Source organism: Arabidopsis lyrata (genome assembly GCF_000004255.2).
Source record: "Arabidopsis lyrata subsp. lyrata unplaced genomic scaffold ARALYscaffold_1, whole genome shotgun sequence".
Classification (NCBI taxonomy): Eukaryota; Viridiplantae; Streptophyta; class Magnoliopsida; order Brassicales; family Brassicaceae; genus Arabidopsis; species Arabidopsis lyrata.
This window is the reverse complement of record NW_003302555.1, coordinates 16,739,463-16,764,695: the sequence shown is the minus strand read 5'-3', so window position 1 is coordinate 16,764,695 and position 25,233 is coordinate 16,739,463. Positions and strand designations below refer to the sequence as shown.

At 34.9% G+C, this 25,233-nt stretch overlaps 5 protein-coding genes across 5 annotated transcripts; 1 reads left to right on the top strand and 4 right to left on the bottom strand.

Moving 5' to 3' along the window:
• The first annotated feature begins 11,612 nt into the window (after positions 1-11,612).
• LOC9327216 (LOB domain-containing protein 4) lies at positions 11,613-13,616 on the top strand. Its single transcript, XM_002893801.2, has 2 exons — positions 11,613-12,262; positions 12,691-13,616. The coding sequence occupies exons 1-2, from the start codon at positions 12,086-12,088 to the stop codon at positions 13,030-13,032; spliced, it is 519 nt and encodes a 172-aa protein (XP_002893847.1). The 5' UTR covers positions 11,613-12,085; the 3' UTR covers positions 13,033-13,616.
• Positions 13,617-14,218: 602 nt separating this feature from the next.
• Positions 14,219-15,371, bottom strand: LOC9327215 (photosystem I reaction center subunit III, chloroplastic). Its single transcript, XM_021013155.1, has 2 exons — positions 14,928-15,371; positions 14,219-14,715 (listed from the first exon to the last, which is right to left on the bottom strand). The coding sequence occupies exons 1-2, from the start codon at positions 15,278-15,280 to the stop codon at positions 14,406-14,408; spliced, it is 663 nt and encodes a 220-aa protein (XP_020868814.1). The 5' UTR covers positions 15,281-15,371; the 3' UTR covers positions 14,219-14,405.
• An 882-nt stretch (positions 15,372-16,253) lies between these two features.
• On the bottom strand, positions 16,254-16,798 carry LOC9327214. Its single transcript, XM_002891106.2, has one exon. The coding sequence runs from the start codon at positions 16,664-16,666 to the stop codon at positions 16,454-16,456; it is 213 nt and encodes a 70-aa protein (XP_002891152.1). The 5' UTR covers positions 16,667-16,798; the 3' UTR covers positions 16,254-16,453.
• A 1,783-nt stretch (positions 16,799-18,581) lies between these two features.
• LOC9327213 (ubiquitin-NEDD8-like protein RUB1) lies at positions 18,582-20,018 on the bottom strand. The gene is made up of 3 exons (XM_002891105.2): positions 19,882-20,018; positions 19,295-19,554; positions 18,582-18,877 (listed from the first exon to the last, which is right to left on the bottom strand). The coding sequence occupies exons 1-3, from the start codon at positions 19,972-19,974 to the stop codon at positions 18,760-18,762; spliced, it is 471 nt and encodes a 156-aa protein (XP_002891151.1). The 5' UTR covers positions 19,975-20,018; the 3' UTR covers positions 18,582-18,759.
• A 2,811-nt stretch (positions 20,019-22,829) lies between these two features.
• Positions 22,830-24,324, bottom strand: LOC9329908 (F-box/kelch-repeat protein SKIP25). The gene is given in 2 exon segments (XM_002891104.2): positions 22,830-24,291; positions 24,294-24,324. Coding segments are annotated over 2 exon segments (1,296 nt in total). The 5' UTR covers positions 24,310-24,324; the 3' UTR covers positions 22,830-23,011.
• Between the last annotated feature and the right edge of the window lie 909 nt (positions 24,325-25,233).

Sequence of the window (25,233 nt, the reverse complement as noted above, 5' to 3'; positions counted from 1 at the left end):
TCAAAAATCTTCCATAAAAACGTATTTAATTATGTGGCATAGAGCTCAATCTGATATGTATTTAATGAGCATTGTAATAGTCAATGGTTAACGATACAACATCCCTACTTTGGTGTAAGAAACTTACTGAGATATGTTTGTCGACTTAAGTGTAGAGATACGTGAGTAGGAAGGTCCTCTTGGGGAACCTTAGTGTTTTATAATTGCGGATAATTTTATATACGAGCTCTAAAAGGTGTTTTCACAAAGAGTTCTATGTGAAGAATCTTCTGCATGATAATGTATTTATCACCAATCACTTTCTTATTTTTTGTTCATGGAAAAAGGAAATTTACCCACAATTACAAACCAAATATATCATAGGATTTCGATCACATATATAGGACCTTTTTTTTTTATCGTTTTACGATTTTTTTGCTAGTTACCCAGTTCAAAATTTAATTTGTTGATTGTGGCAGTCATATACCTTGAGTTTGTTTGGCCAATATATAATCTCAAGCGAATGAATGAAACGATCAAGAAGATGCAAACTAACATGTTTAATTTATTTTTAAAAAGGTTTATGTTTATATATCCACCAATTGCTCCAAGACGTGTCCAAAAGTAATATTTGCTCACCATAGATAGTATAACCAAGTAAACTATGGTGATATGCCATAAATTTTTTTTTTTTTTTTTTTTACAACGACCTCCTTCTCTCTCTCCTAAACCTAATCGCCGCTCTTCATCTTCGTCGTCTTGGCCACGATCTGACCGGCGCATGACGGCTCCCACATCGTCGACATCGGTCCTCTCTTTCGTTTATTGTCTTTGTTTTCTTCGGCTTGGAAGCGTGGTAGTTTTGGCGAGTTGGGTTGTTATTGAATCTCAGATTTGATGGAGTTTGGTTCTAGGAGATTGGAATCGAAGGGGCTTTTAGTCGATGGTGATGATGGAGTCGTCGTTCTCACTATCGCATCTCTGTGTGGTGCCTCTTCTTGTCCCTGACCACTTGCTTCATTGTGTTTGGAGCATCTATGGCTTCTTCTGATCTGAGCAGAGGCTCTGTTTTCTCGGTGATCCAGTTCTCCTCTTGTCTCTCATGCTTCCTCTTTTCTTTGGTTCTTCGTTGGTTGTGATTGGTTTAGATCTTATAGTTTGTGTTGAAGGTTTAGTTGGTGCTGTAGGCTTGGGCAGAGATTAAGTTATGCTTTTTTGGGTTCTAACTCTACGGCTTGTTGTGCTTTCCGGATTAGTGTTTTGCTTTTCTCTTTTGGGCTTAGTTTTCGGGAGATATTTATGTCTTCCGCCGGCTTAATTTCCAAAAGAGTTTCGAATCTTGTCGGTCTTGTATTTCAAAACCGTATTCTACCTTCGTATAATATAATGGAATCATTCATACGAAAAAAAAAAAGAAAAAAAAAAGTATAACCAAGTAAACTGATGATTGTTATTAGACCATCAATTTTGTTTTTTTCATTTAAGAATTCAACGTTTAACAAATATTCAAATCAATTTCTGTCATACGCAGTTGGAGGGAAGGAGAATGAAGAAAATGAAGCGGCAAGCAGTGTAACTATCCTGATTTCGATTAGTAAAAAAATATAACAACTTTAGCGAATACGATTAATAATTATATACCCAAAATATTATTTTTATGTATATTTTTAACATAAGTAGTGAGCATTAATGTTGTCGACGAAAATTTCATTGTTAGGTAGGGGCCATAATGATATGGAAGTGATCTCTGCTTAATTATTTGTAATTTTAAAATCCATGACCAGTTCTTTTCATTGAGAAATAAATTGCTCTCCAATCTAGTTTTAGATTTTTGTTTATTTTTTATTTAAATTTCCATCAACCGAAAGAGCTTTTCTTTTGGTTTGCTTTATTTCTTTTTCATGCTCTTTCAACCGTCAAAGTAACGTCTCTAGTCTCTTTGTCTACTTCAGTTAAACAGTCTTCTACTCTCTCTTGTTCTTTTTTATCTTTTCTCTTTTTGTTTGAACCTCTTGCCTTGAGGAACAAAGTGTTGAAGAATAAACTTATAGATGTAAGAATTCACACACTGACGATTATAGACTGAACTTTATATTACGATTTCGAATTTAAGTGAAGAAAAAATATGTTCATATACTGTATATGTTAATGATATACGTATAAAAAAATTATTCTCGTATTGTCTAAACCATATCCTTTGAATGATTTTTATTAGTTTTAAGAGATAATTTGATTGACTAATGGGAAGCTAATCATCAATATCATGCTGAATACTTTTGATCATGAGAGTTGCTTTTTGACTATATGTATAACTAACTTCTTGGGATGATTAAAAACTTATAACTATAAGAATTTCATTTTAAAAATGGTTTAGATAGGTATACTATTAACTTAAGGTTTAATTGGTAACTTTCAACCACTTCATTAGCAAACAAATTGTAACGTTCCGACCGTCCCTACCAGTGGGTCCCACATCCTCTCTCGGGCTCATAGGTCCACCCCTGTCCGACGGCCGGTTCGCTACGTCCGGGAGACTTTAAAGATGTTCATCAACTCTATAAATCACCACATGATCTTTCTTTGTGTTTTGTCCTCACTCACACAGTTCCGACAATCATTTTCCGGAAGGTCACTCATCCTGAAATTGCTCCAGCTCAAGCACGCTTAACTATGAAGTTCTCTCGGTACAGTTGACCGAAAAGATAAGTGCACTTTTGTGACATAGGTGGCCAAATCAATTCTTTTAAACCTCTCCGCATGCACCACTATATTCTTAAAATCGAGGTGTTACCATTCACCCCCACTAACAGATCGCAACGTCCTCGTTGCGCACCAAGACCGTCACTCCCAACGGTGTGAGCCCTCTTTGACTCCACACTCATTTGGGTTCGTCTCTGATACCACTTGTAACGCCTCGACCGTCCCTACCAGTGGGCCCCACGTCCTCTCTCGGCCCATGGGCCCACCCCTATCCGACGGCCGGTTCGCTACGTCCGGAAAGTTTTAAAGACTTGTTTACCAACCTACAAATCACCATATGATCTTTCCTTGTGTTTTGTCCTCAATCACACAGTTCCGACAATCACTTGCCGGAAGGTCACCCATCCTGAAATTGCTCCAACTCAAGCACACTTAACTGTGGAATTCTCTCGGGACAGTTGACCGAAAAGATAAATGCACTTTTGTGACATATGTGATCAAATCAATTCTTTTAAACCTCTCTGCATGCAACACCATATTCCTGAAATCAGGGTGTTATACAAACCTTCTTGAAGGTTATCAATCAATAAAGCGGTTGGAAAAGATGGTTGGAAATATTAGGGATAACAATATCATATATATATCGGAAGTTGGACACGGATTCTGACAGTATGTATAAGATATGGGTCAGTTCACTCATTGCCAATTGGTTTGAGTTGGAAGCCCATGAAACATAATATGGTATCAGATCCTGATCCGCATGTTGTCCAGTTTGATCCACAATCGGCCTGACCAAAATTTGGTCTGTTGATCTTTTCTCAAAATACCAAAAACAATGGCTAGAGAATCATCATCTCGAGGGGGTGTATTAGGGATAACAATATCCCACATCGGAAATTGGACAAATATTTTGATAGTATATATAAGATATCGGTCAATCCACTCATTGTCAGTTGATTTTGAGTTGGAATTCCATGAAACTTAATAGAGAGAAAGAAAATAGGCAGTTGCCAACCACCCAAAAATAAGACGGTTGGAAATATTATATTTTAAAAATTTTAAAATTAATATTCACATATATTAATCTCTAAATGAATTTTCTAAAATAAAAATAAATTGTTTTGAAATATTATTCATATTTTAATTTATTTTATGTTATTTTGTATAACACCGTTTCTATTATTCGACTGCTTGTTATCAATCATAACCATAATATAGTGGCTTGTTTTAATTTAACTGCCTTTTATCTTCCGCTATATATTTCTTATAACCACCTCCTCCTTAACCACCTATCTGCACAACTGCTAAAAAATTTAATCGCTATATTTAAACGATAGCATCAATCGAACCCTCAATCGTTTGGATTGAGAACATTAAACAAGAACAATAAGTCAGGGGGAGGTTACAAAAAGAAGGAATAATAATAGGTAATCAATAGGGTTGTTGCATTCTTAATTTGACAAATTAACTACCATTGATTTTTATAATTACAACAAGAGTTGACCAATTTGTAATAATAACACTCATGATGTATGTCTAAATTATATATTGCATGAGTAGTTTGTACATAAGATTTCGTAAAAATAACGTATTTAATGACCTCTTATATACTCTTCTTAATTAAGTATAGTTACCAAGTATGATTAGGTATATTTAAGGGTTGTCAAGAAAATATTATAAAGAAGGAAGAAGAAGTTAATTAACTCTGAACAAAAACCCAATTTAAACCTCAATGAATAAGAAAGACATCCGAAATAGGTATACTCTCTCCACGTAGAGTAAGTGATAGTAAGTAAATGTTTCTTATGAAGCTATCGACACTAAGTTGGAGATAAACAAAATTGAATTGCAAATTTACGTATGATGTTGATTCAGGATTAAAAATTTATGATATGGTTCTAAAATAACATATATCGTGGATTTGAAATCTTAGAAAGTCACGTATATTGCTTATTAAATTGTCCATCTATATTCTGTATGTTAATACTTAATAGTATATCATTATATAATAACAGTTTCAAAGAAAACGAGTAGCTACCAAAAAAAAATTCCAATTACAGACAAATCAAATGGAGAGGAAGAGATCTATTGAAACCGACACATTCGGTCCAAAACATTTCATTTTTTTTTAACATTTCATTTTATTATTTTGATTTAACGAAATAGTAAAATACATAAATCAAGCTTTTTGGTCCGGTCACTGTTATTACGTCTGTGATCATAAAGTATGGAGTAAATTTATTTTAATTTATTTTTCATTATACAAACACTAATTTAATTAATTAGTGAACTTTAATTTGTCGATAACCAATAAGAATGATGGAAAACGGCAAAAGCTATAAGTGGTTATTGAAAGAGTCGACTGTTGAAGTTTGTCGGAAAGACACTCCACCATTACATAAATACAAATCTTATCACTAGTGGAAACTGTCGAGTGTGGAGTTCTCTTTTTCCTTCTAATAAAAGAATATTATCTTTCTAAATTCTTCCAAAATCATTTTGGAGTTTTCTTTTCTTTTTTGTTGACATGAAATTTTGGAGTCTTAAAGTTCATACTTCACAATAAGCTCAATGGTGTTCGAAAGCAAATTACGACCAACATACAGCTCTATTAAATACCAAGAAAATGATAATCCCAAATATACATATATTTGAGTTTTTGTACAAAAGTAAAGTTAGTTCTACATCTCGAAAAAATTAACACTAAAGGTGTGGGTGTTTTCTTCAAAAATGTTAGTATAAAATATTCTCCACAATTCTACATTCGTCATTTTCAGGCTATATTTTTTGATTTCGAAAGCTGTGGGCGTTTTCTTTTAATCTTTTTTTTTTTGTCTTTTTCTACGAAAGAAATAGCGTGCACTGTATTGTTTCTTTCAACTTTATTTTTTGACTAGTGCAAGATGAGACATATTATTATTGCCCCTATATTTTTTTGTGTTTATTTTCAGGTTTTTTTTTTTTTTTTTTTTTTGTCAACCATACGGTCATTAAAAAATAATTTCATGATTGGATATCCAATTAGGAATTTAAAGTTTTTTTTTTCTCTTTATATTTTGTGACCTTGTATGACAACAGTAAATAAGATTAATTTTACAAAATCTGCTTTAAAAATGTAATGAAAACCTTTATAATATGTAAGTTAAAAAAAAATCTAGATATGGGTACATATGAAATGACTATACAGAGATTTTATTCAGATAAATGATTTAGAAACAAAAATTGTTCTTACAAATGAAGAATGAATGAGCACATATGATTTTATTGATAGTGGGATTTTAAAATATTTTACTTAATATTCGTATAGATGGACTTATGGGTCTAAATGGTAACCGAGGAATCTGGCTGAATCCGGCTGAATTGCTGAATCTGGCTGAATTTTTAGTGATTTTTAGCTTAATCTGGCTGAATTTTTACATTTTCAAATGGTAACAGCTGAATCTAACTGAATTTTTTTTGTGCTTTTCAGCAGAATCTGTCGAAATAATTAAGACTTTAACTGAAATATCGTCAAATAATTATGAATATTAATAGAATAACTAAGGAAAAATATCTAAATAAAATAGATAAAATTATCTAATTGTCTAATTAACTCTTATACCAATAAATAAATACTAGAATTAATATCTTTTTAGCAAAATTGAGTTGTTCTTTCAAATCTAATTTTTGAACTATTAAAAAGATATAATTAATTAATAGAAAGTTTTGTCAAAGTTTTATTGAAAAATTAATTTAAAAATAAACATGATAATATAGTATAGATTATCTTATTGATTTTTCATTGTTCTCTAGTAGTTTAAATCCTTAATATGATTAGGATGATTAAAAAATTTTTTAATTTGATATTTTAAATATTATTTTAGCATAAGTATGAGTTATTTTTGCAAAAATTTGGAAAATTATATTTAAGTATCTAAAATTTATTAAAATTATCTAAAATTATCTATAGATATCTGAACATAAATATGTCTCTTGTCTATTCTGGTAATGTTTTTATGTGTATGAATTATTCATATATCGTATTTGTATTATCTAACTTATTTTAAAATATAAATTTGATGTGTAATTTTTAATAGCCAAAAATATTTTAATTCGAGTTGTGAATCGCTATAATCCAAATTTTTATCTGAAATGAACATACTATGTATCTGTTGATGTTGAAAAAACTGTTGAATCTGGCTGAATTTAGTTTTATGCAAATGGTAACTGCGGAATTGCTGAATGTGGCTGAATCTGGCTGAATATTTTTTTCATGTTACCATTTACACTCTATATATAAGTCTATAACAATAAATTACTTAATTATTATGTAAAACGTCACAACGATATATGGCATATCTGCTTGATGATTTGGATGTCTATAAAACATACACAAAATGTTGCAATAAAAATAACAAATTTTTATGATCAAATATAAAACCTTATACATGTTTCAATTTATTTTTTAGTTTATATGGAAAAATACTGTTTTTAATTATGTTCTAAAAATCAGTAAATGTGTATCTTCACTCTTTTTAAAAACATCAATATAAGTATTACCTACATATCAAGTACAAAGATGAACGAGTTTCTCTCTCTTCTCTCTCTAGGACTCTTGAGAGAGAGAACTCAATCCTTGTTTCACCTTCCGGTTTGGTTACCGGTGTTCCTTGTCTGGATGAGATCCGGCTTTGTTTTCGGCGTGGTCCGGTTTTGTTTCCGGCGTGGTCCAGTTCATGTTTTGGCTATCCATTGCCGCTTCTTGTCTTTCCCTTGAATAAATTGTGCGATCTATGTCGGTGTCGTGGTTTTAGGCAGATCTTCTTTGCCTAAGTGCGATTCTCTCCGGCATGTTTCTTTTGGATCTGATGTTTGTTTTTCTAACCGTTTTTAAGATAGCTTCACAGTTTTGCGACTAAGATTTTATGGTATGAAGATCTGTTCCTTTGCTAATTTTAGATTGACTCTCAGCCGTTCTTACTTGATTATCTAAGTTTCAATTTGATTAGCATACGGTGGTAGAATTTCAAATCTTATCATTCTCTGTTGGACTTTGTTCGCTGAATCCCAAATGATTATTAATGGATTTAGCAACCGATTGAGTTTTTTTATCTGTTTTATATGTCTCTTTAGCCGTATCTACAAAAGTTGGTGAAAAACTAAAGAATCGTTAGCCGGATATTGTTTTCCGGCGATGATTTTTTCAATGGAATTGGTGTATCAGGTGACGGAGGTTGGTGGTCGATGACATGTTGCTTTACTGCAACACGTGGCACGTTCTTATCATGTTCTCAGCTTCCCACGTGTGGTGAAGATTATCCTTCAGCATCTCTCTTTGTTGTCAATTGGGCTTTGTATTGGGATATAATCTTTATAGGCCCATTCAAATTTGAACTCTATGTTATACGTATCATATCCGGTTAGGCTTTCTTTGGCCTTAGTTTTAGGGCTGCTTTTTCTCCATCTTAAGCTTGCTTTCGTTTGTGGTGTGGATTGTGATTCTTCGGCTGCGCTTCTCTTCTCTTGCTCGTGGAAGCAATCCAGAGCTTGTTCGATTGTTTTCTTTGAGGCAAAATTTCAGGGAGTCGTTTTTCTAGTGGATGTCCTCCTCAAAGTGGTTGGTGTTTCCCGGTTAGGTAATTTCGCAGATTTTACATGGTTCTCTCCTCTGCGTAATTTGGTTTTGGGTTTTAGAAGCGGCTCGTCGAAGTGTTTACTTTTCCTTCAAGCTTTGGGATCTCGTGGTTGAGGCTCTTGCAAAAGTTTTTGGTTGATTGGATTGCACTCATGGTTTCGCCAGGTCGCGGGTTAAGTGTAAAGGTTCTTGGGACGAGGGTTAAGTGAGAGATTCGGTTCTTCCCCTCTTCGTATCTTATTTTCTTTTAGAAATTTGTGCTAGATTTCCTCTTTCTATTAATTCTTTGTTAGTTTGATCTTTGAGTTTCTTTCAAGTAAGTTGATTGTTTAAAGGCTTAGTTTCATATTTTGGCTATAGCTTTTCTGGGTTTTTTTTTTGTCAACTGCGAATTTCATTAAAATTAAGAGGGAAAGGCTCCGTTCGAGGAGGAAACAAGGGTGCTTAAAGCACGTTTTGCCATCTCGTCGGCTATAACATTGGCCGTACGATGAATAAACTGAAAGAATACAGATGCTAGAGTAGATGCTAGATTCCTAATGTCATGTAGAAGACCAACTAGCTCATTAGTAACCTTATTCGATCGAAGCAGCTCAATAAGAGACTTAGAGTCCGATTTGATATCGACTGTGGTGAAACCCATGGCTATGGCCGTCTGGAGTCCCGCTTTGATTGCTAAAGCTTCATCTTGAAGGACAGAAGCTACATACTGTTCCGTTGTAGAGTTTTTGAAGCAGATTGTACTCTGCTTATCTCCCCCCACCCAGCCTAAGCCACAACCCTGAGATGCTTCTAACCATGAGGCATCGGTCTCTACAATCAAGGCCGAGGAACATGGGAGAGGATTGGCTCTAACAACTGGAGTTGTTGTAGAGGTCTTTGTCTCTTTTCCTAGCTGGGACTGGTGCCATTCAATAGCATCTCTTATCGCCTTCTGGATAGTGTCATGTTATGAAAAAGCCTTGTCTGTAAAGAGGAGTTGATTTCCTGCTGACCAAATGATCAAAGAATCCAGGGGAAGAGAGCCACATGGGAGAGGCCTGTTGGAGGGAGGTTGATGCATTTTTGATGCCCTAGAATTAGGGCTTTTGGGTTCACTAGGATCTGGTAGTTAGGTTATCTAGAGAGATGAGCCATATTCTAGACTGTTGATGCAAACGGACAGTGGATTAGTAAGTGCAGAATTGATTCCTTCTCTCCACACCGCTTACATGCTGTGTCAAGTTGCAGGCCCCTAGAAGCCAGTTGTTCGCCTGCAGGGAGAGCACCAGAAGCCACTTTCCAGAGAAAGTGCTTGAGCTTAGGTGAGATTTTTGTTTGCCAGACATTTTTTGACCAGTTGATCTCTGAGAGGTGGGGATCAGCCTTGTTGTTTTTTATGAGATTGTAGCCTGATTTAGATGAGTAGATCCCTGGTTTGTTTGGCAGCCAGGCAAGGATGTCCTCTGTTTTGCAGCAGCTAGGTCGAAGGCTGCGGATGTTAGTTTTTAGGAGAGGTAAGTGAGAGCGGATCATATTCACGTCCCAGGAGTTGTCTTCACGGAGGAGATCTTTGACCCTCAACTGCTCTGCTGTAAGTGACGGTGGACCACAAGCCGATATGGGAGTAGAAGTGGACAGCCAAGCATCCTCCCAGACCTTAATACTTTCCCCATTACCAACTAGCCAGCCCAGTCCTTTCCTTAAGACTTCTCGTCCCGCCATAATTTCACGCCAACCATGAGAAGGGTTTGATGGTAATGAGCAGTTCATAAAGGATTTGTTATGGCAATATTTCCCAAGTAAGACCTGTCCAAGAAGGATTGAGGGTTCTTTAGAATTCTCCAGCTAAGTTTCCCCAGTAGAGCATCATTGAAGTTTTCTATTTCCCTAAAGCCCAAACCGCCAGCTCCTTTCGGTCTTGAGAGAGCATCCCATGAAACCCAACACATCATAGGCATCCCATCTTCGGCTGCTCTTCTCTTCTCTTGCTCGTGTAAGCACTCCAGAACTTGTTCGATTGTTTTCTTTGAGGCAAAATTTCAGGGAGTCGTTCTTCTAGTGGATGTCCTCCTCGAAGTGGTTGGTGTTTCCCGGTTAGGTAATTTCGCAGATTCTACATGGTTCTCTCCTCTGCGTAATTTGGTTTTGGGTTTTAAAAGCGGCTCGTCGAAGTGTTTACTTTTTCTTCAAGCTTTGGGATCTCGTGGTTGAGGCTCTTGCAGAAGTTTCAGGTTGATTGGATTGCACTCATGGTTTTGCCAGGTCGCGGGTTAAGTGTAAAGGTTCTTGGGACGAGGGTTAAGTGAGAGATTCGGTTCTTTCCCTCTTAATATCTTATTTTCTTTTAGAATTTTGTGCTAGATTTCCTCTTTCTATTAGTTCCTTGTTAGTTTGATCCTTGAGTTTCTTTCAAGTAAGTTAAGATTGTTTAAAGGCTTAGTTTCATATTTTGGCTATAGCTTTTCTGGGTTAAGTTGTACTACTTTCACTGTCTCCCTTTCATAAGACTTTGTCTTCGGGGAATACTTGTTTTCCACTGGCTTTTGACTCCCGGAACTTCTGTTCTTCGGCTTTGTATGCTTTTACGATGAATAATATAAAACTCTAGACGACAAAAAAAAAAGTATTACCTACATTTTCTCAAGAATACTCATGTGTGTCATGTCATGTATACATGCGTGTATTGTCCATTGTTGTTACTTTACCAAAGGTTGTGATCAAACTTCAATTTTTGTTGATAGATACTTCCAAATTTCTAATATACAATTCTTTAGAACACCTCCAATCGTGTTTTTTATGGGTTTTTTAAAAAAATTCTTAAAATTAAAAATAATTAAAATAAATGAAAACAACAAATAAAATTAAAGATTGTTGTCTGTAATATAAAGATTGTTAACCCTACCGTGATAAAAAGGTTAATTTTCATTTTTTTAATATTCCCCTCCTATGCAAATTGAGGGACCACGTAGAAAGTTGTGAGAATCTCTATACACAAAAGAAATAGAAACAATGATTACATGCACAAGCACGAGGCCATAAATTTCCTTATCCTATACACAATATTATATACACATTTATATAAAGATGTAACATTCCAAAGAGAAAAACCTCCTATAGCTCACTCTACAAAAAAAAAAAAGTTATTTTGTATGGAACTCCAATAATAAAGTTTAAGTGGGTATTCAAAACCAATTGCCATGAAGAAAATTGATCAATCTTTCTTATTTAATTTATCATTTGCAATTTCCTTTTATTCTTCACGACGTTAGTAAAAACAAATTCTCATTATAACAAAACCTAACTAGTTTAATACAGTTGAAACTTTCAAACCAAAATATTAATTACAACTTGTACCGGTTATTCTACGATACTTTATGAGACTATGACAAAATTAAAGACAAAAGAAATTAAGAAAAACAGTCAAAAGTTAAAAAAAGGATATTCAGACCAATGAGAATAGATAAGGGGGAAAAGACAAACACAAATAGCATTTGGCGCCAAAAAAAGACCTAAATGGTCGTGTCACGTGATGTTAATTTTTGCTCTAGTAAAGTGTTTTCCAAATCTCTGGGTCCCACTCTCAGATGTGCTGACTTTTTTTTATTACTTTTGTCTTAAATCTTTGGAATTTTTCAATTTTAATTTAATTTAATTCATTTCTTTTTCTCACTCTATAAATCCCCACAGATCCATCACACTTCACCTAGAGACCTTCCACAGCTTTCTCGACAACTGACGAGTGAGTTTCAATCCAACGGTTGAGATCCAGTCTCCATAGATAATTCACATAACGACACGTGGCGGCGAGAGATGAAAGAAAGTAGCCGGAAGCAAGGAGCTGCGTCACCGTGTGCTGCGTGTAAGCTTTTGCGGCGGCGGTGCGCTCAAGATTGTGTTTTCTCGCCGTATTTTCCGGCGGATGAGCCTCAGAAATTCGCTAATGTTCATAGAGTGTTCGGTGCTAGCAACGTCAACAAGATGCTTCAGGTTTTCTTCTTTCTTAAGAATAATTAAAATGTGCTTAATCATATTTTGGGTTAGGTTAATTAGAAGAATTTTCTTGTTTCTTATGTTAGATGAGACATTACTATCACTTCCATAACTTTTTATTTGAAAACTACCACATGGTCCGATCTATTTATATTAGTATTATAAACTAATTTAAGGATTTTAAATTGCATTTTAAGAATTAAGAATATGTTAGTGACATTTACATTTATTAGCTGATGTAGAATTTACCCACTTTTGTTAGCTGATGTAGAATTTTAACCACTTTAACTTTTTGTTAGCTTAGTTAATGATATGATCTACATTTCTTGGCTAACTAATTTCGATTCTACGTTTGAGATCAATTATATAATTTATATAGTTTTGTGAGATTAGTTGGTCTAGTGGCTAACAGGATTTTGCAACAGGAGTTACCAATCCACCAGCGAGGGGACGCGGTGAGCAGCATGGTTTACGAGGCTAATGCAAGAGTTCGGGATCCGGTTTACGGTTGCGTAGGAGCAATTTCGTCCCTCCAGCAACAAATCGACGTGTTGCAAGCTCAGCTAGCTCTAGCTCAAGCTGAGGTGGTGCACCTACGTGTACGCCACTCTACTAATTTTCCAGGCCACGGACTATGCCCGGACAGTCCGAGTAGCAGCGGTTCACCGTCTTCGAAGCAAGTGAGTCCACAGGACAACAAGGGCATGTTTAGCCATATGGACATTGTGGATGAAGCCAGTTTGGGAGAGTCTATGTGGTCTTGCTAGTCAATGCTCTCTTTTGACTACTGCAAATTTCCTCTTCCTTTTTTGGGAAATTTCGGGATTATTATATTTAAATTAGGGGTAGGAAATGAAAATGCTCTGTTTTGACTACAGAGTGAAATTATTAACATGATATAGATACATATAAATACTATATATATATATATTTATATTATAAATTAAATCTCTCTCTCTCTCTCTCTCTCTCTCTCTATATATATATATATATATGAGTATTTGTAATTTTGTATTTCGGGGTATTTGGGATTTGGTGTATGTGTAGGACTTTGGACCATGATCCACGAGGGTTCTCTTGATCATTTCCAACCGAGGAGGGAACTTTGTTATTGACCTAATGTAAATTTGTGAGATATGTTATTTATCTATATCTATATACAATTATGGTCATGTAAGTCATGGTCTGTGTGTGACTCTGTGCGCATATTATTGCGTAATGGTCGTTTCTGATATTGGCTAAGTGACTAAGTCTAGCTTAGCAGTTAGCACTTAGCATTATCTTCTTAATCATTGTAGTGAATAGTGACTAGTGAGTACTGAGTACGTGAACTGATATTGTATGTTTTTTACTTTCATTTCTCGTATTTTCAGGTATTTATGGGCCTGGCCTTTTATTACCCAAGCTTATGGCCCATTTCTCTTTTTTTTTTCCTTGCAAATATTTGCCATTCGATATTATCCCTGATCGCTCGCACATCATGTACTATTCAAATTCACATTCACATTCACATCTTTTGATCCGTGAGTGTTAGACACTCATGTACTAATATGATTACGGCCTCTTGTCAAGTCCGAAAATCCGGAGGTGGAGATGTACTTATGAATATTGGTTAAATGAAATTTATGTAACGAAAACTAGTAAATTCTGTATTGAAAACTTTGAAAGATAGCGGAAATGAAGGGGGAGAAAAATTACCGGAGAATTTAATTGTGGTAAGAAATTTACAGTGAGCTTAAACAGAACAAGTAATTAGTATTTTATAGTTTAAGTTATCTCCTGCATTCACGCAAATGCAAGAGTGGTAAAATATTATCACTAATTAAATTTAGGGGAAAAAGTTTGAGGTTTTAGTTGGGAAAATGTTTTAATTTGGAGGTTATTTCTGGGATTTTCCCTAAATTTAGTTATGCTCTTAAACATAAGACTCTTGCCTTATATCATGAAATTCCCTTTAAGCAATTGAGCTTCACAGAGCAATCACTACACCGCAAAATGATCACAATCACCTTTTTAGCCATGATTCTTTCTAAATTGCGCAATCCAAATTTTAAAAGTTTTCGACAATGCATTGTTTTTCAATAGGTACAATGGAAAACAAAGAGATTAGAGAGAGTAACAAAAGCATAAAGCAAGTTTTTTAAACATCCTTAGCAATGAGATCACCATTGAGAAACTCTCTGTAGGCAGCAACGGGCCAAATGAAACCACGGAAGATGATCCGACTAGCCAAAGGAACATCGATGATGATCTCTTTCATCGCGGGTTTCTTCTCACCACTAATAGCTATTAAGTAGCTTCTTCCAACCCACCCGATCCATCCAGCAATGTAGAGGAAAAGAATCCCTGGAGTAATGAACTCTCCCCAATGCCGCTGGTCTCCATTCACAATCAAGTGCGGTAAACCATCTGACCCGCATAGCAAGCCGTACTTCCCGTAGTTGTCGAACCTAACAAACATTTCTTCAATATCAATAAAATCTCCACAAATCATAGGCACATACAATTCCAAATCAATCGACTTCGAAACTCACTAACTCATAAAAATCATACTATAGCAATGAACCTAACAAGTAATTCATTAAAATCAAGATTCAAGAATCAAGAACAGAGAAAAAAAAAAGCTCTGTTTTAACGAAAGAAATCGAAATCGAAGACGAACCTGCGTTTCGTTTTCTCGATCTGAGCATTAAGAGCAAGAGCAGGAGCAGATTCAGGAGCGTAAAGCTTAAGAGATGATTCAAGCTTCTTGATCTGTTGCTTCTCTCTCTTAGCGAACTGTTTTGAGTCCTTGCAAGGAGTCAAACCTGAGATATCAGCGACAGCTGGCATCGGAGCAGAGAGGAGGATGGAAGAGAGGGCAACGGCGGCGGAGAAAGCTTTCATGGATTGCGGTGTGGAGGAGGATTTGTCATCGGAGCAGACGAATCTTGCGGAGGATTTAGGTACGGATTGAGTGAGAGATTTGTTAGATCTCGGGTTGAGAACGAGATTCGTCGGGATCGTGAGCGACATCGCGCTTTTCGGGTTCTTGGAGGTTTCGAATTCTAGGGTTCTGGATCTTTGGAGGAAGTGTGGAGAGAGGACTTATGGGAGGAGCTTTAGATTCTTGAGGAGATTAGTGGAGGTAAAGGAAGATAAGAGAAGAGGTCTTGTGGTGATGAGGTGGCGTGTTTTGATTGGTTGGTAAGTAACATGTCACTGGATAAGAGATTTTCCCGCGGATTTTTGTAGTTTTCTTATTTGATGTTGGAGATATGTGGACTACACACGACTTATCTGTATTTTGTTTATATAACTATAGTTTTTTTTATTGAAACATCAACATATAACTATATATTATATCTACACAAAATAATCACATATATGTAGACAAGAAAAAAACAGACATGTAGTTTTATAGTTCTGAATAGTAATTACACTGCAAAATTGAGATTCTGACATGAGTTTGTTAATCATTTTTTTTTTTTGTAAAATCGTAATAATTTACATTCACAATTTCGATATTAGAAAAGGTAATTGCCAAAATCAAAAAATTAAATCTATAATTTGACCAAAATAAAAATTCTCCAATTAAATCTATATATATATGAGCGAAGTAAACATTAGCAGAATTACAAATCCTTCCACCATTTCGCCGGAAGGAGGCTAATATCTTTTGTAATGTTTGTCTGAAATGTTTCAACGATTTCTTTTCATAAGATCTCTTCAGCTGTCTATGAACACCTTGATTAGGTTTTAATCTTTTGAGATCATACTTTTCTTTAAAGTTTTACTAGTATTTTTTAATGTATTAACTGTCTAATTCTAGGCAGAAGAAACAAATTTCTTCTCATTTACCCATTATATATTGTTTATAGCAAAAAAAATTCCATTTTTTGTCCAATCACATCCGAGAGGAGAATTTGGTTGTGTTGCCACATCATATTTTTAACTCGTTGAATTACCAACACGACGTTCTGATATTTTCTAGAGGTTTCTTATAGAATCATGTGTAAACCATTACTAGCTTTCTTATTTACATTAAAGAGAAAAGAAAATACACAAATGAAGAAGGGAATTTATCCCAAGAAAACTAGAGACAATCAAAAGATTACAAGTTACAAGTACAACATTTCACAATAAGTCAAACAAAAGCATCTTCCAATAGAGACAAACAAGATAGACAAAGAGAAAAAATAAGGAAAATCAGACGCTGTGAGAATTGTCGGGCTTGGTCTGAGGAGACAACGGTGGAGAAGAGGCGGCGATTGCGCCGGGAGGGGGAGCAGGAGCTCCATACACCTGAGGATTTGTACGGATTTCATGGCGGCCACGAGATTTGCCGAGGAAGTAGCAACCGAATCCAAGAAGTAGACAAAAGAAAATTAGAGGCAGAGATATGACCACAACCAAACCCATCGATCTTGAGATCTTGTTTCAATCTTCTTTCTGATTGTTTTTTTTTTTTGTTGTTGTTTCTTGGACTCTTGGTTTTGCTTTGATTCTACTTCACATGTACTCCCCTCCGTATTTTAATAAGTGTCGTTTTAGGATTTTCTTTTTTTAAAAATTAGATGTCGTTTTCAAATTTCTATGCAAAATTTTTTACTTTTTAATGTTTTATGATATCATAAAACATTAAAAAGTAATAAATTTTGTATAGAAATTTGAAAACGACATCCAATTCAAAAAAATAAATATTCTAAAACGACACTTATTAAAATACGGAGGGAGTATATATTTATATGTATGAGTTTGTGGGAGGCTCTGGAAGGATCCGATTCTGTCCGCAACGTTTATGTCTTGTAAAGCTTTTAAAGCTTAACGTTTAAATCTCAACGGTCACCTTTTTATTTTGGGTGGGCCCTTTCATACTCTTTCATATTGTTTTTTTTTCTCTCTTTTAAAATACTATTAAATTTTTAGTTTAAAAAAGAAAAAAAAAATCTTCTCATGAGTAGCTTGGAATTGGATGGAAATTTATTAAAAATACTCCCCAAAAAAAAAAAAAACACTTCCCAAGTAAATATATGTTTTATGTTATGAAATTATTAGATAATAATCAATTTAGGATCCTTTGTATAAAATGAGATGTGAGAAAGTTAATATTTTATTTTATATTGTTTTGTTGATGTGTCTTTACAAGAAAAAATTTATTCGAATTTATAGGAGAAATATATTAAAAAAAAGACTCATAGGCAATTACGACAAATGAACGAAATTAGGATATTCAAAATATTACAGTAAGACAAAACCATGATAAGAGAAAAATATGTATCTACCTGAAAAATCCTCTTGAGTTACCAACTTTAGTCTTTATTGGCATATGCAACTGCGTCCATGAATATGCGTTATGCGTCCATGTCCACAACTAATTCCGAAGACATCACATTCACTTCAACAGATGGAGTCGTAAATGTTGGAAGTGATTCACAATTTTTCATTTAACATACTGTAATTTTCATCCGCAACAAAGAGATACAAAATTAACTTCTAATATTTTGAAAATTTTGTAAGCAAGTTAAACAATCATGTATTTATCAAGGGTTTTTGAAAAGTTGAGAGCTACCTTGTGTATCTTTGTTGTGGAGAAAATAACAATCTCTCAATGAAAAAACATGAATCACGTCCAACAAGCCCGATTCCATTCTCTTAAATGAATGTGATCATATCTTTCTAAGATAATTGTGAACACGGTCATGGACGCGTGCTCATGGAAGATGAAGATTTGTTAACCTGATAATTATAATAACAATATATAGCAGGCTGTCAAAAAAAAAAAAATATAGCAAATAATAGAGCAAGTTATGCAAATAATAATGAAAACATGCAATGAATCATAAAGAAAGCAATTGCTACGTATGGGGGATGGATGGTCACTGGTGTGCTTGTCGTGCTATGGAAGTATTGGAGACTCAAACTCATGACATATAAGATGAAATATGAAGAAGGGAATCTTGTATGTAAAAAGGAATGATCCCAATTTATAAAAGAGAAAATACAAATCAACTAACAAAAACGGAATGTTACTTAGAAAATTAAAGTAAAAATAACTTGTCACTGATGTTACTTATGGTACCATAAACTAATCATCTGACTTGTTTAATCAAACATATTTTGATAAAGTTCTGCTCATACAAAATGGTTAACTCTTCTAACAATATTTCACTGTCCTTGAGGAACCCGTTCTTTTAACTCATGCAACCAGCAATCTCAATCCGCCTGGTCCGATCAACCCATAGCTTTTTTTTCCTAGTTTCACATGTCTAGTTGTTTATCTACGGCTACGAGCACCTTTCTTCAAATGAAATATATTCATTATAAATAACTAAAATCCAAATAAATATAAGTATGATTCGATATTTAACAGATTATTGGTAAGTTAATCCAAACCCACTGAAACAGCATAATATTCAAAGCATCATATCCAAATTGCATTCACTTTTTCCCCACCAACTCCAACAAGCCATACAAAGGAAAACAGGAAAAGATATATATTTAAGAGTTACTTCTCAGAGAAGACCAAAACCACCCCTAAGAGCAAGAACCAGATGAAGAACAGAGCCTCCCTCTATGGCGTAGTCTTTTGCCGTTTTGTCATCAGCTAGCTGTTTTCCGGCGTAGATGAGCCTGCAAACATCCTTGAGATTATAAGCATCCAACAAACACTCATGCAAATCAGTGTGTTATATGTAACAGTCTAGATTATCAGCTTGCACGCAGAGAATAATCGACTGATGCCAAAAATCATAAGGAAACACATAGAGGAGTTGCAATTTTCACAAGGGCATTAGATAGTTTTCTTTATCTCGCTAAAACATGAAAATCAAATCACCTATTGCAATAAACCGCAAATAAAGTCTTATAGAATCAATATTGAACCGCGAACAACTCCAAATGAGCCGACAAAGATGACAGAACAATATAGGAGCTACAATAAGTGGTGAGCATAAGTCTCAGAAAAGAGTTAATACTGTTCAAGAGGCTTCCCTAAACCCAAATTAAAACTCAATTCTTTTGAAGTAAGTGGAAAGATAAGTTATGTACCTTTGTTGAACAGGAGGGATACCTTCTTTCTCCTCAACACGTTCCTTGATCCGATCAATAGTATCGGTTGGTTCAATATCAATCTCAATTTCCTTCCCTGTGAGAGTCTTGACCTTAATCATAGTCCCGCCCCTAAGCCTCAAGACCAAGTGAAGAGTCGACTCTTTCTGGATGTTGTAATCCGCTAATGTTCGACCATCTTCAAGTTGCTTACCAGCAAATATCAACCTCTGTTGATCAGGTGGTATTCCCTCTTTGTCCTGTTTTCAACAAAATCCCAACCAATTAGAACAAGACCAAATCAAAACAATACTTAGAGATTGCAACATCAACAACATGATTCGTGAATCTGATCAAATCGATCATCTTTAGTCACTTATACAAAAACCTATCGATCGCTCGAGAATCTGAGATCGTTTTACGTAATCAGAGAAAGAAAACCTAAAACCATCAAACCAAACAATCAGTGACTCCAATCAATGAATTATTCTCCAACAATTAAGAAAAGGAATTGAAAAATTCACATTCCAAAACCCTAAAAAGTACGAGCAGGTGGAATTCGAAGTCGGAGAAGGAGAAAGAGAAACCTGAATTTTGGCTTTGACATTGTCGATGGTGTCGCTGCTTTCGACCTCTAGGGTTATGGTTTTTCCGGTGAGGGTTTTGACGAAGATCTGCATTTTTTTTTTTTTCTTCGCTGATCTTTTTCGTCTCTGATTTAGCGTTTATGAATATATATATATATATATATATATATATATATATATATATATATATATTTACGAATAAGAAAATATATAAAATAAAAATTGGGATATAGTTTGAAGGATTTTGGAATAAATCCTTTTTGAAAGATAGCGTTTGGGCTACGCTATTCCTTCTTCTTCATTTGTTATATAATTTTTATTAACAATTTTTTAGAAAAAGTCTTTAAAAGGTATAATGATCTAGAGAGTTTTAAATCAAATATATTAATATTGCTTTAAATATATTCAGATTTTTTTGAGGTAGAGATTTTGGTTTCAATTTTAGGATTTTTAGTTTTTAAAAAACATAAATTAATTTGTTCAATGAAAAGATTTGAAGAGATTTTGTACTAAACAAAAAGAAATTAAAGAGAAAGACTAGTTTTCCACTTTTCCTAGATTTTAAGAAAACAAGAATTTAATAAACTCTTAATATTGCGGGATGAGACATTGCACTTTTGAGTTTTAAAACCAAAAACTAAGGCAACAATTGTTGTCATTCAATTAGTCAATTTTGTTGGAGTCTAGAGCTTTGTTGCAAAACCCTCTACTCTCTAGATACTATGGAGCATATTTTCGAAGGGTGTGGTTTGAAGTGAAACATCTTAAATAGAAGGAAAACTCTTAAACCTCTTGAATGGGTATGTCTCTCTAGCTAACTTTTTGTTTTTATAGACCCAAAGACTCATCGCGAAAGAATTTCACCCTTTCATGTAGAGTTGGAGACGCTTGTTTGAACCATAAGTGCATCCCAATGGCATACCAGAATTAAAGACATCTCTCTAACCATTTTCTTCTCAACCGATAAAAAGCCTTTCACCATCTTTATTCAAACGTATAGAACCCATATGTTTTAGGCGATTATGATTGCCAACGTTATTGGGATATCTCAAATGTTTTACAAAAATCAAAAACAATATAATTAAACAAACCGGTTAAAAACCATATGGTAAGATTACAAGATGGTCCACGTTGATTTGGAGTCCGAGGCTAGTTTGTCACTAATTGGAGAAAATGAATCCGGCATGCCATTTTGTGATCTGAGTGCCACTGTAAATGTGATATTCCGAAATCACCCTTAATGAAAGAAGAGACGATTGGTACAACTAAGAGATAATAGTACAACTGGTACAATTAAGGGATAATATGACAACTGATACAAATAGTATAACTGAGAGATAATTGAACAACTGGTACAAAAGGTATTACTAAAAGATAATAGTACAATTGATACAATTGGTATAACTAACATATAAATAAGTACAACTGGTACAAATAATTAGGTACAATGGTACAAATAGTTAGGTACAACTGGTACAAATAAGTAGGTACAACTGAAGCGAAGCAATTGTAATTCTAAACCCTAGCGCCATCACACTTACTAATTCGTCTCTTCTTGCTTTCTTCTTCGTCGTCGTCGCCGATTATCTGCCCTCAACCTTCCTCGTCGAAGTTTGTGAACCGTTTTTTCTCACCAAACGATTGCGCACTTCAAAGGACGAAAGCACGAGGAGATATCCATGGAGAAGAAACATGAAGAGAGATCCGTGATTAGTGAATCTAAGAAATCCATGGAGAAGAAACATAAAGAATTATTCAATCCATGAAGAAACGCAAAGAGAGATCTATGGAGAAGATAGATCTAAAGTTTCATTAATGATGATGATGATGATGATGATGGAGGAGAGGAGATCTAAAGTGAAAGATCCAAAAAAATCCAGAAAAAAATGAAAGAAGAAGAAGAAGAAGAAGAAGAAGAAGAAGCGTGAAAGAAGAGGCGTGAAAGCAGAAGAAGAGAATAAGTTGGGTTGGCAGGGATACGTAATTATTAGATTAGAGTAAGGGTTTTTGGTCTTTTTCTATTTATTTGATTTAAATTCTTTTATTTTTATTATTTTAGAAAATCGAAATTAGATGGATGACAATCTAGCTTTGTTTTTCCCGCATAGTGGTTTTTTAGCCATTGTTTCATTGATTTGACGAGTTCAGAAAAGAGAAAACAATGGCTTTATTTCTTCTCAGTTTATTTAGGAGTCTCAATATGGCCCAATGGATCGAATCATTTTAAACCCGACCCAAAACTCCTTTTCCAATTCTCTATTTCTACATATATGATCTCATGTCTATTTGGTTTTTACATATATTGCTTTAAATTCAATTAAATAGAATTTTCTTTTGAGAAATTTTTGTTTTTTTACTCACAAATATGTGAACTTTTCTGAAAGATGGTTTTATTCAACTGAAATCAATTGTTCAATACCAACAACAAATATACAACGAAAAAAACCGCAGAAGTTCCGGACCTTTGGTCCATAATTAATCTCCCTCGGTGCTCGAAGCCAGCTTTTAGTCCATTCCGATTTAATGAATGCCTCTCCGATGCCAAGAGATTTTGAACCCGTGGCACAAAATTTTTACCTCTTGTATAGACCACTACTTCTTTGATAAAATAAATTACATGTAGCTTACATTGCATGTATAAGAAAACTTCATATCATAAATAGGTGGTTCTTATCCATAATTTGTATGTCTACATCTTGATTTGTTGAATAAACGTGGCTTGTTATTGTCTCCTCCAAGTTGGTGAGTCTCTTAACATTGTAGCATCACCAATGGATTTTATTGGTCAGTTCTGGTATGCTTCATCAATCTCCATAAAATAGAACAAATGATAGGTAAATGTTCACTATAAAACTCATCCAAACTTAAAAATTACCTTAAAATGAATCAATTCCTCTATGTATTGTACGTACATGAATTGATGGCATAAATTAAGATAAAATAAGATAAAAAGCTCAATAGATGGCATAAATTAAGATTAAAAAATATATTCTGACGTATGTTTCATTTGCAGGTATTAAAAATAACGACAAGATGACACTTTTCCACCAGAAAAACGGGAAAACAAAATTATAAAAAAGTACCGTATACAAAAAGAAAAGAATAATATCACACAAAAAAAAAAAAAACGTCAGCAAAAATCCGGTTGACTCATTCTTGGTAAAACATGAACCGAAACCGGTTCAAGCCCATCAGGAATCTCAACATTCCAAATCTTCGCCGGCTCGGCCACAACATCCGCCACAACAATCTTCCCATCAACCGTAACAACACAAAGTTTCCCGGAATCCGCCGTAACCTGCGTAGCTCCTTTAAGTAACTCTTCTCCACCATCAACCACCGCCACTTCTCTCCACTCTCTATTCTCATCATCGTACTTTCTCACTGTCCCTCTCCTCTCATCCACCGAATAAAGAATCTCCTCCTCCATCGCCGCCACCGGACCTCTCCATCCAACCAACATCTCCTCCGGCATAGCTTCCCAATCATCTTTAACGACGTCGTATATTGCTCCTTCTTTAATAGCGTCTCCTTTTACATTTACCATTAAAAGCTTTCTTCTATATCCAACGGCGTCTATAGCTTCTCGACTAAACCGTAAATCTCTCATATCTCTTAATTTCTCCCAATTAAACCGCCGGTTATTACGGTTTTGATCGGTTAGATCTAATTTCTCGATTGATTTCGCAACGGTTGAGGAGAACTGAGAACTAATTCCGCTTGCGATGTAGATAGCTCCGTCGCAAGCTCCGGTGGCGCACCACCGTCTTGGAGATCCGATTTGAGGACCGGAGCTCCAGGACGATGAAATTGGATCGAAAATTAACGGGTGAGAGATAGCCGGAGAGAGTTGTTGGTTACTTCCGGCGATGAGGATGAGTTTTCCGGCGGCGGAGACGCATTGAATCGGTAAATTAAAGGAGATAAACGACGGATGACGGTAGAGAATCCGGTGAAGAGGCAGGTCAGGTGGAGGAGGAGGAAGCGGATACCATTTTGGAGAAACCGGGTTGAAACACATAAACCGGACTGACGGGTTGACCCGACCCGGATCCGAGGTTGAATCCACGAAAAGCGCGTAGAGTGACGGAAACGAAGGAAATTCCGGCGAGTAAAGAAGACGGCGCCACCGTGTACATACGGCGGAGAGTAACGACGGACGGTTAACTTTGGAAAGACAGATCTCTGAGATGTGATCGGGAAGTCCTTCGATTAAAGCGGAGTTTTCATTTCCGGTGACTATTCTTCTTCGTTTCGCCGGCGGTGATTCGGCGGCGGCGGTAGACATTGATTCAGGCCGTTACAGTTTTTTTTTTTTGGTTGAGTTTTGAATAATTTTTATTATTATTGGGATTTATTAAAGAGATAAAGGAGGAGGCGTGAAGTGTAATGAATGAGAGGGAAAAGTAGTAATGGTGTAGGAGCCATACATATATCAAAATCGAAAAGGCCAAAGTTGGAAAGTGTTAACATCTCTATCATAAATACGTAAAGCTAACTGATTAAATAAAATTATACATTTATAGCAGCACATATGATTATAATATTCAAGTGGGTATTATTCACCCAAAAAAAAATATTCAACTGGGTATTAATTTAATTTAGTTGTTCGATATTATGATTAATGTTAGAACTAGGTATTGTCAATTGGTTTAAACGATCCGGTTCAGTTCGGAAATTCGGTAATTTGGATTGTTTGGTTTGCAAAAATTATTCCCATTTGACCCAAACTAAATTTCGGTTAGGTTCAGTGTTATCGAATGGAACTGATTAAATAGAACAATTCTTGGGTTCACCCCCTCTTTAATAACCAATCAGAATTTGCCATGTCAGCTGATTAAAACAAATAATATTATCCAAATAAAATATTTAAATTAAATCATTAAAAACCCACTTTTTTTTAAATCCAAACCGATATATAATCTCGTTTAAATACAAAATCTAAACCCTAATTCTCCTTTGTAAACCCAAACCGCCATTTAAAAACTAAACCCTAATCGTATTTTCTAAACCCAAACCGATATTTAACCTCGTTTAATTATAAAATTTAAACCCGTGTATAAACCCAAACCGATATTTAACCTCGTTTAATCATAAAATCTAAAACCTAATCGTACTTTCTAAACCCAAACTGATATTTAACCTCGTTTAATTGTAAAATCTGAATCCGTTTATAAACCCAAACCGATATTTAACCTCGTTTAATCATAAAATCTAAACCCTGACTTTTTCTAGTAAATCAAGGGTTAATAAATCAGGGTTTAAATTTGAGAAAAAAAAAAGTGAGGGAAGCTGACATCTACAAGTAAGCAGGTCCGGCCCGCCACCAATTTTAATGAAACAAAAGTATTG

Excerpts from the sequence above, each read along its gene's own strand:
- LOC9327216 (XM_002893801.2), top strand. The coding sequence starts at position 12,086 with ATGAAAGAAAGTAGCCGGAAGCAAGGAGCTGCGTCACCGTGTGCTGCG. Across the intron at positions 12,263-12,690 it reads ACGTCAACAAGATGCTTCAG|GAGTTACCAATCCACCAGCG; the intron begins GTTTTCTTCTTT and ends ATTTTGCAACAG.
- LOC9327215 (XM_021013155.1), bottom strand. The coding sequence starts at position 15,280 with ATGTCGCTCACGATCCCGACGAATCTCGTTCTCAACCCGAGATCTAAC. Across the intron at positions 14,716-14,927 it reads ATCGAGAAAACGAAACGCAG|GTTCGACAACTACGGGAAGT; the intron begins GTTCGTCTTCGA and ends AATGTTTGTTAG.
- LOC9327214 (XM_002891106.2), bottom strand. The coding sequence starts at position 16,666 with ATGGGTTTGGTTGTGGTCATATCTCTGCCTCTAATTTTCTTTTGTCTA.
- LOC9327213 (XM_002891105.2), bottom strand. The coding sequence starts at position 19,974 with ATGCAGATCTTCGTCAAAACCCTCACCGGAAAAACCATAACCCTAGAG. Across the intron at positions 19,555-19,881 it reads ATGTCAAAGCCAAAATTCAG|GACAAAGAGGGAATACCACC; the intron begins GTTTCTCTTTCT and ends TGTTGAAAACAG. Across the intron at positions 18,878-19,294 it reads ATCCCTCCTGTTCAACAAAG|GCTCATCTACGCCGGAAAAC; the intron begins GTACATAACTTA and ends GGATGTTTGCAG.